Genomic DNA, 14048 nt, shown 5'->3' on the forward strand with positions numbered 1-14048 from the left:
GCCCCCCTGACCTGTGGCCGGCTCCCTCCACCTCGTACTAATAGCTAAATACATTAGGTCTCAGCCCATTTTGACAAATTTGTCTTTTTCTAAAGCTTCCTAGGTGTATTCAGGGATGGGGGGGGTCCCTCTCTGTGCCCCGAGAGGGGCTGCCTTTCTCAGCGCTTTCACCCCAAGTCTAACCGGGGCATCTCTGTGGCTAAGAGACTGAGGCAACAATTTGACATCACCAGGGCCTCCATCATAGGCAGAAAATAGATCTGCGACTCCCGGCACAGCTGTTCTGTGGGGATGGAGGAAGGGGAAAGAAGGAGGGCTGCTTCCCCAGGCCTTAGGCCGGGGAGCAAAGTGGGCCCTCGGTCCTGGCCGCTGCCCAGTCTTCCTGGGTGTCTATGGTCCAGGCGGCGGCGGGCCCAGCTCCAGCGGGACCAAAGGGGACCAAGGGGCCCTGGTTCTGGTTCAGAGTAGGTGGAAGAGACAGGATGATTTGGCTAAAAAAGGCCCAAGCGTGACCGCTGTGTGCATGCATGTGGCGGGAGCCATCCTCGCATGGGTCCCGCCCTCTCCGGGAGAGAAGCCATCTGGGTCCCCACAGGGCTCTGCCCCCCCAGGCTGGTCCCCGTCAGACGGGAGGCCCGTGTGTGCCGGGACGCCCAGACGAAGGCCGGCTCCTGCTCCCAGCCGGGCCTGGCACCTGCCAGGCCCCCACAGCCCAGGTTGGCCTGGACCAAGGCTGCTCCCTGCTCCAGCAGCCGGGCCTGGCACTTGCCGGGCCCCCGCAGACTGGCTTAGCCCGGACCGAGGCCGCTCCCTGCTCCAGCAGCCGGGCCTGGCACTTGCCGGGCCCCCGCAGCCCAGGTTGGCCCGGACCGAGGCCGCCCCCTGCTCCCAGCCGGGCCTGGCACTTGCCGGGCCCCCGCAGCCCAGGTTGGCCCGGACCGAGGCCGCCTCCTGCTCCCAGCCGGGCCTGGCGCCTGCCGGCCCCCACAGCCCAGGTTAGCCCGGACTGAGGCCGCCTCCTGCTCCCAGCCGGGCCTGGCGCCTGCCGGCCCCCGCAGCCCGGGTTGGCCCGGGATGTTTCCTAGCCTCGCTGCGGGCCAGACGCGGCTTTCTGTCCCGGATCCCGGAGGTGGCCGCCCAGAGAGGCTGACCTCGCCTGCTGCGCCCCCTCCCCCTGGGCCTCCTGGGAGCCCACCTGCTCCCTCAGTCTCAGAGAGGTCTGTGCCCCTCCCCAGCGCGCCAGGGTGGAACCGGCCACGGCGGGGACAGGGAGGGAGCGTGGCCGGGAAGACACCGGGGCTCGGGTCGGGGCTCATTCCTTGTCCCGTTTGTTCTTTCAGCGAGAAGCGCCACTTACAAGTCACCGTCAACAACCCGGTGCAGTGCAGCCTGCACGGCAAGAAGTGCACGGTCTCCGTGGAGACGCGCATCAACCAGCCCGAGCCCGACTTCACCAAGAACCGCTCGGGCTTCACCCTCAGCGTGCCGGGGAACTAGCCGCCCCCCCCCGCCCCCCCCCGCCGGATGGAGAGCTTGGACCCCTGGGAGCCCCGTCCCGGCACCTGCCTCAGCCCGGCCCGCGAGTCAGGGAACGGACTCCCAGGGAGCTTTGCGTCCTTGCTAAGCATAATAGAGTCCAATCTAATCTGCTGAATCGCCCGCTAATGTAGCTCAGGCCACCTGACTAGAAATTAGCTCCGAGTGGGCTTCAGGGAGGGGGAGCGCTCTGGGACTGGACTTCCTCCTCCCTCCCCCTCCAGCCTCCCCCCCACACCCCATGACCACTCCTGAGAGGGAACTCTTCTTCTGCCTTTCCTTTATCCCCAACTTCCCCTTTCCCACTTGAGAAACCAAAGAGCTGGGGGGAGAGGAAGGAGGGGAAAGCAAATCGGGGCTAACCCCCAAAGCACAATGGCCACGCGCCAGCCGGGAGTTCCCTAAGCCTGCCCTTGCAAGGAGAAAGGTTGCTGTTTCTAACTGGTGACCCTAGAAAAGGATGGGGAGAAGGGTTCCCTACATCTCAAAAAGATGCTCTTTAGAGATTGCATCAAAGAAATGAGACCTGTCTCCTCCCCAGCTCAGCCTTGAAACTGAAGGCTGCCCACCTAGCTGGGGCCTCTGGCCCTCCCATCCCCTGCCAGGATGTCCGGGTGGCAGGATCCCCACCCCGGTGATGTCACTGGGGTCCCACAGGCTCAATGGGAGACTGAAAACCAGACCTGGAGCTTTACCTCTCACTGGCAAAAAGCAGCTCCAAGCCATTGTGTTGAGAACCTAAAGCCCAGCTCGAATCTTCCCCAGCACAGACGGGGCACCGAGGGCCCACTTTGGAGATTCTGCACTCTGCAGCACCTGCCCATGAAGCTTGTAGCGGGGCGGCTGCCCTCCCCCAGAGGCCTCCTGGCCCACCTGTCCGACAGCACGAGTGGGCGCTGGCTGCTAAGAACCATTCTCTTTCCTTCCCATGTAACCATCTCGGCCCTTTTCTGGTGCGAGGGTTCCTCCATCACCTGCCTTTCCTTTTGGTCAGGAGTCCTGATGAGAGGCGTGAGCTGGGGGGAGCAGAAGGGATGGGGCTGGGAGCTTGTTTTTAATATATCTAATTGGGTTGGGGGCTTATTTTGAAATCTCTGAATGGAGTAGGAGGGAAGTAGCATTATGGGATTGTGGAAAGGGGAGAGATTAATAAGTAATTCATTAATAATTCAAAATTAGTGATGGATCCCGGCACTGCTGGCCAGGCCAGGACTCCCACCCTTCATGCTGCACAAAGCCTGATAATACAAAACCAGGCAGAGAGAGATTGTCCCGGAGAAATGCAACTGTTTTGCCATCCCGTGCCCCACTATAAGTATGCACCTTTCTGACCCAAGCAGGCGGGACAGCTCTCCAAGGCTCCCAAGAGTCTTATTTTCTGAAACAGCCGAGCCTAGAGATGATTGTCACCCTGGGCTGGGGGCTCTCAGGTGCCACCATATAAGAGAGTGCTGAGGGAGGAGGGATGGCTCATTAGCATCCCAAAAAGAAGGAAAAAACAGGATTCTGCATCTGGGAACAGGACTAAGTCACTGGGCCCTGGGAGCTTCGATGATAGGGAATGGGGCAGGGAAGAAAGTATTCTTTCCTCATTTACCCTGGTTCCTCTAGATCCTCTCCCCACCCCCACCCAGCCTTCCTTCTGTCCCACAAGTGCCTCTGGGCAGCCCAGCCCCCAATACCTGCTGGCCCCCTGACGCTAAACTCCTTTGGTCCAGCTCGTCACCCTTGCACGGGAGCAACCCCAGAAGTGACCACCCACGTTTGCACTGCATGGGATTCCCCAATAAGGAATCCCATTAGCATTCTTCTTATCTTTTTTTTTTTTTTTTTTAATTCTTATTAAAGAAGCCATATCAACCATTAGCAAATAGAGGCAAACCTCTCACCTCTGCTTTCATAGCCAGTGCCTGCTAGGCCAAAGTTTAGCAATACTCTTAGTGGTGCCAATTGTAGAAGAGACCAATGGGAAACTTTCTCTTTTCCATATATTCACCCAAGTATCTTGCTTTGAATTACCTATTTGTTAAAGTGCTCCCCAAATTTGTTAAACGAGCCATCCTCTTCTAGGCCAGTGTGAAGGAGGCCTTTCAGATTTTTTATTTTTAATTCTTCCTGACAAACAAAACAAAACAAAACAAAGGGAGGCCGTCCTTTCCGAAGATCCAGCCCAGCGCCAGAGTCCTCAGTCTGGGACAACAGCAATCGGGGCTGGAGAGCACCTGGCTGTCGGATGAGCTCGTGCTGGAATGGGGTCGCAGGGAACTGTGACCAAAGGCCAACGGTGGAGCTCCGATAATGCCTTTGCATCTGGGCAGTGGTGGAGGGAGGAAGTGGAGGGAGAGGAGAGGGATCTATATGGTGATTGATTGTATGTAATGAAGTGTTTCTCTGATTAAATTAAATGCAGTTGTTTTTTTTTGTTGGTGGTGCATATATTCCTATTTTCATTAAATTAACTTTATTTCCAAAGCCTATTTTGATTCACCACAAAGAGCAATAAAGCATTGAATCTTATTTTTAAGGTTGTTCCAGTTGTGTGTCATTTTTAAATGGGGATGGGGGTGTCTTACAGATCAACAAATAATTTCATTAAATTAACTATTTCCAAAGCCCATTTTAATTCACCATGAAAGGCAATAAATAGCACATTGAATTCTTATTTTAAGGTTGTTCCCATTATGTGTCATTTTAAATGGGGGTGGCGGTGTCTTATAGATCAACAAATATTTTCATTGAATTAACTTTTATTTCCAAAGCCCATTTTGATTCACCACAAAAAGCAATCAATAAAGCACTGAATCTTATATTTTTAAGGTTGTTCCAGTTGTGTGTCATTTTTTAATGGGGCTGGGGGTTACAGATCAACAAATACTAGGTACCTACTGTGTACCAGGCATTGGGGCTACAAAAACAAAGAATGACAGGATCCAGACTGGCCCTCAAGGAGCTGGCCAGCTCCCCCGTCATCTGAAAGACAAAAGGCGCAAAATGGAGAATTAAGTTTGTCTGGGGTTTTCCAGTGAAAAGATTAAATGAAAGAATAATAAAGTTAGGTGATAAAGACAGTGCTAAATTCAACAGCTTTCCTTTCTTCTTCCACTTTGCTGAGGTCTCTCCTCAGAAGATTCCCTTTCCAATCCCTTTATGACAACAACCCATTTGAAAGATGGAGGATCTTCTCACACTAAAAGGATGGGCCCAAGTTGCTTCCAACTCCTCCCAGAACACACCAGGGAAAGCTTTGGAAGAAATCCAAGCCATTACCTTGCAGCCCCCCATCAATGCAAAGCGGGCACAAAGGGAAAGGAGGAAAAGCAAATAAACCTGATTTGATGAGGTTGAAAAGAGGGGAAACTGGGGGCAAGAAGGTGGAAGGGCTGGATCTGCTATTCCCTCCCTCCCTCGGTTATGAGGGAATGAGGATTGCCCTGGGAAAGCCCGGTACCTCTCAGACAAAGACCGGCTCCCTGCCTTCTCCTGCAGCTCTCAGATGTGGGCATCAGTGCCATCCAGCTGTGTTGGCGCCCAGAGTAGGGATGCTGAGGATAGGGAGGGGCTGAGGGGGAGCTCCTCATGCGCTTCTCTTACCCACCAGCCTGAGGGAAGCTGGGTCTTCAGGAAAAAAAAAGATGAGCAGGCACTTAATTCTACCTTGGTGCTTCTCCTAGAGGGGCAGGCAGATGGTTTCATTGAAATGTTTTAAGGACTTTGAGTAAATGATGGCTGTCAGAACCAGGGAAGAGAAGGGGTTTTACTTATTCCCATTTTTGCTATCGGGATTGGAAACGTGGCCACAATCACGGGTCCTTTAACCTCCAGGTTATGGAGCCATCGTGAGACTCCCAGACCTAGATTTTAGCTTGTCTCCCAGGGATGGCTAGAACTGAACTGAGATCCAGGAGGGTCATATCAAAGAGACTCAAATCCGATTCAGACAGAGAATCCGAAGAAGGAAATGACATGAGCCCACAGTGCCAGGGAGCAAGCAGCACCTGGAGTGTTCAGACCCAAGTCTCAGAATGGGAGACAGACACAAGTGTCACCCTCCCTCCCATCAGGCTGAGTGGAGCCAGCCCTTAAACCTCCTTAACAGCTGCTTAGCCATGGGGGTATCCCCTCACTCCCACTTGGCTCCAGGTCAAATGGCTCGGAAATACTCCCCCCCCCCCTTCCTTCTTTCCTGTCCATTTGGAGATCCCATGTCTCCGTTCAGGCCTTCTTGCCTCAGATATCAAAGCCCAGGGGACTGAAGCTGCGTCCCCTCCTTTCCCTGGGATTCCCTCCCTCTCCCTAGATCAAGGCTGAGGGAATCAATTCCCCACTCTCCCCCACCCATACACACACCCTGAATAACCAACCACAGAGAGGGACCTGCAGCTGCATAATGGATGGTCAGTGCATTTTATTTAATCAGCACGGTACAAAAATAAATAAAAATAAGGGGAAGGAATTAAATTACAGCCAGACTGAGCTTCATGACTTTGTCAGATTATAAACCACACATACTTACAAACACGCTACACATACATACAAAATGAGACGAATATAAATTAATATTAACAACACCCACAATTTGGTCAAAGGAGATCTACAGAGGAAATTGCACTAAAAAAAAGAAAAACCCAACATACACCGCACGCACATGGGTAATTAGCAGTTTCAAATATACAGCTGTGGATCATTTCAAGTAGGGGGGAGAGGAAGAAGGGGGGAAATGGCACATTTTTTTTTCATTGCAAGTTTAACAACTTCTGGAACCAAACTATACCCTAAAAACTGCATGGTTAAGAAATCCATCGATCCCCCCCAGGGCTGATGGGAAGAAGAAGGGGGAAAAAAGGAGAGAAACCAGATACTGAGAAAGATTCCTCTGACTTGGTTTGTGCATGGGTGTAAATGTTCACAACCATCTGTTCTAAGATTATTTTCTGAAGACACAGAATGCGCCTGTTTGCATGCACAAGATCACTGTAAAAGCAACAAAGAAGAAAGGGGGTTTTTTGTAGTTTTTTTTTGTTGTTGTTGTTGTTGGTTAGTTTCTTTTTTTTCTCTTTTTTTTCTTTTTGTTCTAAAAGTATTCTTCATAGCAGCATGTCAGTTGTGTTCATTGCTTGCACACTCAAGTATATCAGTTGGTCCTTTACACAACACTGGTGATTGGTGCAGGGAAGGAGAGGGGCAAGAAATATACTTTACAATGATTTAACTACATGGTTGATTTCTTTTCCTTTAGGCCCCAACTACCTTTGAAATTTGCACCTCCACCTCCTCCTTCCCTAGGGGAAAAAAAATAAATAAATACAGGGAAAGAGAAGGAAGCAGACCCAAAACTGAAATCCAATCAAAGGAGCTCAACCAGAGAGTCTCAGTCCAAGCTCTACTAGCTGGACTTAGGATTGAAACAAGTCACCCTCATTCCTCTTTCAGTTCCTCGGCACCCAAAGCTCCCTCCTTTTGTGCCACGTGAGGGGGAGTCCGGGTCCCACACCAATGATGTGGGAGCAGAAAGGGAACAAGCCCCAGGAAGAGTCCATCAAAGGAGACTCCAGCTGTGCAGCCAGGCGTCATGCTGGTCACTTTGCAGAAACTCCTTCTTCTTCCAGTTCCACGTCCAAAGAGTATCTTACAGTCCACGTTAATGGCTCAGTTTAGGCCTCGACACTGAGGCTGGGCAGACGCTCTCCTTCCTTACCTGTGTAATCCGTACACCCTCGCCTACATCCCTCCGGACGCCACAGTTTGACTCAAGTTGGCTGCCTGCTCCAGACATCATAAGCCAAAGGCCTCAATTTCACAGCTTTCTCTTCTTTTTTTCTTTTTGTTAAAAAAAAAAAAAATACATTTTGACTTTTCAATCCAGGAGTGACTGCTGCTGACCCCAGCAGCCAGCTAATTAGTGTTCTATTTGACCCTAAGCAAAAAGACCCTTTATCATCTATTCTGTAAGAATCCAGCACCAACAGGGTATAAAGTTTCCCCAGGGTAGCCAGGCCAAAGAGAAGAATCTTTTGTAGTGTTAGCCACCTTTGTTCCCCCCAGCCACGGCAGGGGTCACTGAAACAGACTTGCTCCCTCCTCTCAGTCGTCCCCAAAGTCCCAAACTACTAAAGGGAGAGCCGAGCATCGGCAATGTCACAAACTGGTGTCCATGGCAGCCACCGGAGAAGAGGAGAACCAGTGCTTTTAGATGACACACTGTCAACAGAACAGGCTCCAGGAGCCATCAGGATGTGAGTCCAGATTTCATAATCGTCTACAAGATCCAACTCCCATCCTGGGTCCCGTGGGGGCTTCGCACAAGCTGTTTGGAAACAACTTGAAATTGGCAGGGGCGAGGAGGAAAGCGGGCACCTTGACTCCAGGGCCGGCCCAGATCAACTGAACCAGCTGCTTGAGCTCCGTAGACTCCGTGCCATGTAGACCTGCAAGTGGCACTGGTCCTGAGCTCAGCACTAACTCAAGAGTCCACTGGGTCTTCCCACGAGGGAGCCAGGCTGCTGCCAGGCGGCTAAAGCGGTATCCCCCATCCCCAGGTGTGACACACCAGGTGACTAAGTGGAATTATTCAGATAAATTATTCAGCAAGAAAAAAAAAAAAAAAAAAAACAATAAAAAAAACAAGCATCCCTAAGCACAGTCCCACCCCTTTCACTGAGACTCACAAAACTGCTATCATAATCCAGAGAGCCTAATGAGCTGGGCTGGCTTCACTAGCCAGGAATGAATACCTAGGACCTGAAATAAATAAGAAGCAGGATAGGGAGAATGGAATTCTAAATTACAGGCTTTCCCTTTTCCTACTCTGAGAAATCCGCAACCCCCCCCCAAAAAAAAACCACCTGGCAATAGCATACAGTTAAAAAACAAAATTTTCAAGACTGATTTTCATCCCTCTATCAGCCATTTTCTGTTACATTAGAGTGATGTGGGCTACAAGTTGATTCCAGGGCAGCCAAGAACTGAGAGGTTCCAGCTCAATGTATTAATTAGGCCCAGGCTGATATCCTTGGGAGAAGTCCCCTGGTCATTCCTGACACAGCTGCCACTTGGGGAAATGAATTCTTCCCCTTCCCTAGGATTGGAAGGGGTAAGGGTAGAGCTGCGTGAGTAAGGGGACTTCAGGCAGGAAGAGTCCATTTCTAGGACAAGGGGTCTCTATGGGATAAGCTAAAGCCTCTCCATCTCAAAGTTCAACGCCTCCTCATCTCACTCTATTCCCAAGACCAGGTAAAAGGGAGGGGGGCAAAAGGGGTGTAACGAGGGGCAAGAATAGTCAATCCTTCAAAGTTACGGAGAGCAAGCTTCCGGTGGCCAGAAAACAACGGGGAAATCAGCCCCTAAACTTTGCAAAGGTTCCCAGACAAAAACGCTCCCCAGAGCAGTCAGAAATTAAGGACCAGGGCTGGACTAAACCAGGGGTGGGAGAGGCCAAGAACAGGGAGGCCCTTCGGTGGCTTTGCTAGACACATATGTTCACAAAACTGTGTGTTTAATAATAAATTAAAAAATGTACTGTTCCCGTAAGCCGCATACGCGTGAGTGGAATTCACCGGTCGAGCCCGATGAGGAGCCGATTCTTGTCCTCCTGACTGCACTCATTCTTCAGGTCAGCAAACACCTGAGTGAAGTAGTGGGGGTCAGCATTAATCTGGAGCATCTTGGGGCTCATGAGATTGATAATGGAGAGGCAGCGGTCCCAAAATGCCTCCTTACAGCTCTCCACCAGGAAGGGCTTCAGTGGGTAGGAGATCTCATTGCCCATGTAGGAATAGGAGAGGTACAGGCAGGTCAACAGGACAGCCTGGAGCTCGTGGTCCGTGGCGACCTCGGAGGAAATGACGTCCCTGCACAGCATGTACAGGAAGACCACGTTGGCCGGCGTGATGAAGCCCTGGTCCTGCCAGCCTTGCAGGAGCAGCGAACGGTCCACGCTTCGCAACCAGAGCACGGGGTCCGTGGGGGACAGGTGCTTCAGGCGGTAGCATCGCCGACACAGGAACTCCCCCAGGCACCGCAGGAGTTCGCTGGTGGAGGCCTGGACGATGACCCGCTTGGGGGTCCCGGGAGCCGTGGAGTTGGGGTGGGGGGCCTTCTTGACGGAAGACACAGCCGTCTGGGAGCCCGAGAGCTGGTTGGCGCTGGGGGCCGGAGGCTGGGCGGGCTGGGGCTGGGCGAAAGTGGACAGGTTGGCGCAGGAGAGAGACTTCTTCAGGTTCTCATTGTTCAGGTGGGTGATGTTGTTCTGGTAGCTGCTGTTGGGCTGGACCTTCTTGGAGTTCTTCTTCTTGGCCGACACGGCCACAATCCTCTTCCAGGGCAAGACGGAGATGATGGAGTGCCTTTTTAAGCTCTTGTCCTTGGCGTTTTTGCTGTTTTGCACAGCGGTGTAGTGGCCCACCGTGGCCGAGCCATCCTCAAAGATCGTGGCCTTCCGGTAGCTGGGGGACAGGGACAGGACGGTGCCCATGGTGTCAGGTGGGGAGCGCAACCGGAGGCTCCGAGGCAGGGACAGTCCCCCCGGGTTCCCCGCCTGCCAGGGCCGGAGCCCGGCTCAACAGCACCCACTCCTTGGGTGCCCCTGGATTGGGGGCTGGGACTCAGGGAGGGGCTGCGGCCCCCTTCGGATCTGCGGAGAAAAACAAGATGGTTTCTCTTAGCACCAGGACGGCTGGGGCCGCTCGGCGCGCACCCGGCTCCGCGGGGAAGCACTGGGAGAGGGACCGGGGAGCCCCGGAGGCCGCTTTCCCCTCGCCAGCTCCCGGGGCCCCCTGGCAGCCTCTGGGCCCCGCCCGCGGCCCCGCGGGCGCAGCATCTCCGTCCGCCTCCCCTGCCTGCAGCATCTGCCTCCCCGCTCCCTCCCCGCTGCATCCCCCGCTGCATCCCTCCATCGAGCCGGGAAGCGCTGCGGGGCCGGCGCCGCTCCCCCTCCCCCCGGGCTCCCCTTCCTCGGACCCCCCTCCCCCCACCGAGGGAGGCTCGGGCGGAGCTTAGCTTACCGAGAGCGCGGCCCCCGCAGCTGCGGCGCAGGCAGCGCGGCTCCCGCCCTCCGCAGTGCGCACCGGAGCCGCTCCCTCTGTGCCGGCCCGCAGGGGCGCCAGAGGCAGGGGCAACGGCCGGGGCGGCGGCGGCGGCGCTGCGGAGGGGCGCGCGGGGCCGCGCAAGGGGCCGCGGAGGCGCGCGGGGCTCCCGGCTCGGGCTCAAGCTTCTGTCCAAGGTTCTGCAGCCGACGGCCCCGCCCCCCGCCGTGCCCCGCCGTGCCCCGCAGCCCCCCGCCGCGCTCCCGGAGCCCAGCGGCCCGTCGGGGCCGCGCGCCCTGCCCACGCGCCGGCCGGCCAGCTCCCGGGCCTGCCTCCTTCCGCCGGGGAAGCCGCTGCCGTGGCCGCCGTCAGCGCTCGCAGCCGCCGCTCGGAGGCCGGGGCGGGAGCCGGAGCCGGAGCCGGAGGAGGCGCCTCTAGTGTCCGCGTTCCATTTCAGAATCCCGAGACACCCGCGGCGGCGGCGGCGGCGGCGGCGACGGAGGCGGTGACAGCGGCAGCACGCGGCCCCGGCCCCGCCCAGGCCCCGCCCCCGGCTCCGCCTCCTCTCCGCCCCTGCCGCCGGCGCAGCTCCCGCAGCGGCTGCCGCATGGGCCGGGGGTCCCCGACGGCGACCGAGGAGACCCCGCCCCGCCCCGCCCCGCCCACGCACGTGCCGCCTTTGTTCCCACCCGAGGCGGAGCCCGAGGGACCGGACCGAGCGAGGCAGGGGGGCCCAGCCCCCGGCGTAGTCCCCTCGGCCGGCTTGGGGGCTTCCTTCCCCGCAGCAGCCCCGCCACCCACCCACCCGGGGCCAGTCCGGCCTCGCTCCTCCAAGTCACCCCTCCCCGCCCTTGTCACCTCCAGAGCCTCTCGGGCCCGCCGGGCCGGCGGTCGTTAAGGGCTAGCGGAGGAGGGCGTCTGGCCCGGGCTCCGGGAGCTGGAGTCTGTGTACGAGGCTCTGCTGGCTCATCAGCTCTCCCAAAACAAAAGGAAAACCCCTTCCGTCCTTCCAGCCTTAGCGACAGCGCCGAGACAAACCTAGGCGTCCGTACAGAGCTCTGGACCGATTCTAGAGCGCCCGGGAGGCGCCCGCTCTCTCGGGGCTCAGCGTTCCTCCCTAAAATAAGGAGCTGAATCAGATAACGGGTGAGCTTCCTCCGGCTCAGGATCGATGATCCCTGTGCAGTCGAGAGGCGAGAGCCGATGTGGGGCTCCCTGGCTACGAGCTTCTCAGAATTTGGGCAGGCTGGGCTTGAGACAATAGACCGACCCTGGGCCAGCAATCAATCTGTCTCTCTGTCCCTTTCTCTCTCTCTCCTTTCTTCTCCTCCCTGTCTCTCTCTCTCTCTCTCCCCTTCGCCTCTCCCTCATTCTCTCTCCTTCCTTCTCCTTCCCTCCCTCTCTCTCAAACACACACACGCACACACATACACACACACACACACAGACTCCTCACAGCAGCTGGCAAGATGCTCCTCACATAATACTGAACACATTTAAGGTCCCTTCCATCCCTGTATCAACAATCCTGCAAATAAAGCACCATCTTCCCCATCTCTTCAGAGCATCCCTTGTCACTCACATTAGGACAGGGCCTCCACCCAGTCAGAGGAGGCTAAATGTAGTTTGAGGAACAGTTCATAGAGAGTTCGGGTACAAATCTAGATTTTCTATAGCATATACTGGAATAGGCCCAAGCCTTGGCACCCAGAAATTAAAATCTGAGGGAATATGTATTATATTTGCAAAGAAGCTAGCCCTGAGCCTCCCAGGTGAACATGAAATCAGAGGTTTCTAATACAAGAGTCTTAAGGCCTTGAGCTCACTTGTGCTGTTTCTATGCTGCTGTCCTGAGGCAGTGTGTGGTATGAGAGCCAGCCTAGTCTGGAAAAGAGCCTTGAGTTCAAGTACTGAGAGTTATGGAGGTATAAATCAAATCACTTCACTCAGCTTGTTCTAAGTAACTCTTAATTAAGACCATTAAGTTGATTGTACTGGTAGAGGGAGGTTCCCAAGACTAATGAAATAACAAGTCTAGCTCCTAATCACCATCTTTTTCAACTAGCAACAGACAAGAATAGTCTGTCCCTCTTTATTTGACAAAAAACAAACCCTACTGCCTCGCTTTCAAATCACAAATGAATTTATTAATTTTTTAAAAAATAATATATGAATCGAACCAAAAAGTACCTTAAAAGTAACCTGGTCCAAACTCATTTTACCAATAATGAAACTAAGGCCCAATGGGAAACTAGAAGGGGCCAAAAAAGGCCTAGAACTCAGGGTCTCTTGACTTTCAAGCCTCAGACTCTTTTCTATCCTACTTTCCTAGTGTCAGATCTGTCCCTTTAATCTAAGGGGGTCAAAATTAGGAAAGAGGTATGATGAAATATGCCAAGTTTCTTGATTCTGCCATAAAATTCAGCTATATTAGAATTCACTGCTCTACAAGCCTGAGAGTTTGCTTTCAATTCAGTGGCAAGAGAGAATGCATTTCTACACTCTGAAATAAAATACCCTTCCTTTTCCCCTCCAAATCTTCTCACAAGGCACTTGGGAAAGAGTTCCTTTTTCACATGCCCCCCTCAGCACATCAGGATTGTTTTTGTGACATTTTGACCTACCTTAAATAAATAAATAATAACCTATTCTGCCCTCTAAATTCTATAGGGTGCTTCCAAAAGTCTTGTGTTGTTTTCTAAGCTATTAAAGATTTGGCACTTTTGGAACACACTGGATTAACTGCCTCAGAGGATCGTAGGAACCAGAGCTGGAAATAAAATCTTGTCCAGTCATTGTAGAGGAAAAAAATGAGACCCTAAGAGCGGAGTGGTTTCCCAAGCTCCCAAAGGTAAGTCAAGTAGTAAAACCCAAATTCCAACAAACCCGGGGTCTTCCCAGATTCCGATTCAAAATCCAGAAGTCTTTCCACATTCTACATCTACCTGCCTGCAGAGGAATGAGTTAGTCAGCACGCCACCACCTTGTCCAAAAAGCTATCCTCTCTCCTGTAAAAATCCAACCTGGCTTTTATGCTCCTTAAACAACTCTAATTGACCTCTCCTAGTATCATCACCTCAGTGGAATTGAGCCCACTCTCCACAACAGCTTCTTGTGAGAGAACACACACACACACACACACACACACACACACACACACACACACACACACACACACACACGATCTAGAAAAAGTAACACGAGTTACAATGCAGCCAGAAATGTCTGAATCACAGCCCCCCGGGCTAAACCCTCTATTGGGCCTGCTTTTGTCTTCCCCAGCCTCTCTCAGAGCACAGGACATTACGCTCCCCGAGGCCCATCTCCATAAATCAGGAAAGAAATGAAGCCCTTCACCATCCCTGGCTTCCCTTACCCTCCCAGCCACACCTCCAGAGCACTGTTCTTACTGGGATCCTAGGACGCCATCTAGTGGCTCTTCGGAGCACCCGCCACGGAAATATCCATCCCATGAGCCCCACGGCTTCGCCC

General features: G+C 53.8%; 2 protein-coding genes across 4 annotated transcripts in view; one reads left to right on the forward strand and one right to left on the reverse strand.

Annotated features, from left to right (window-relative positions):
- MYO1D (myosin ID) overlaps window positions 1-4343 on the forward strand; it is a 376233-nt gene extending 371890 nt beyond the window's left edge. Inside the window, exon 22 of the mRNA XM_031967606.1 lies at window positions 1341-4343. Within this exon, the coding sequence (XP_031823466.1) occupies window positions 1341-1497 (157 nt within the window). The 3' untranslated portion in view covers window positions 1498-4343. The remainder of the gene's footprint in view (window positions 1-1340) is intronic.
- A 1568-nt stretch (window positions 4344-5911) lies between these two features.
- On the reverse strand, window positions 5912-11899 carry CDK5R1 (cyclin dependent kinase 5 regulatory subunit 1). Of its 3 annotated transcripts, none has more exons than XM_031967611.1 (2): window positions 11595-11899; window positions 5912-10165 (listed from the first exon to the last, which is right to left on the reverse strand). In XM_031967611.1, the coding sequence occupies exon 2, from the start codon at window positions 10004-10006 to the stop codon at window positions 9086-9088; it is 921 nt and encodes a 306-aa protein (XP_031823471.1). In that variant the 5' UTR covers window positions 10007-10165; window positions 11595-11899; the 3' UTR covers window positions 5912-9085. The 3 variants fall into 3 exon arrangements, with proteins under 3 accessions (XP_031823471.1, XP_031823470.1, XP_031823469.1); XM_031967610.1 differs by lacking the exon at window positions 11595-11899 and adding an exon at window positions 11415-11478; XM_031967609.1 differs by lacking the exon at window positions 11595-11899 and adding an exon at window positions 10536-10675.
- Window positions 11900-14048: the final 2149 nt, after the last annotated feature.

This window comes from Sarcophilus harrisii, chromosome 4 (genome assembly GCF_902635505.1).
Source record: "Sarcophilus harrisii chromosome 4, mSarHar1.11, whole genome shotgun sequence".
In the NCBI taxonomy this organism is placed as follows: Eukaryota; Metazoa; Chordata; class Mammalia; order Dasyuromorphia; family Dasyuridae; genus Sarcophilus; species Sarcophilus harrisii.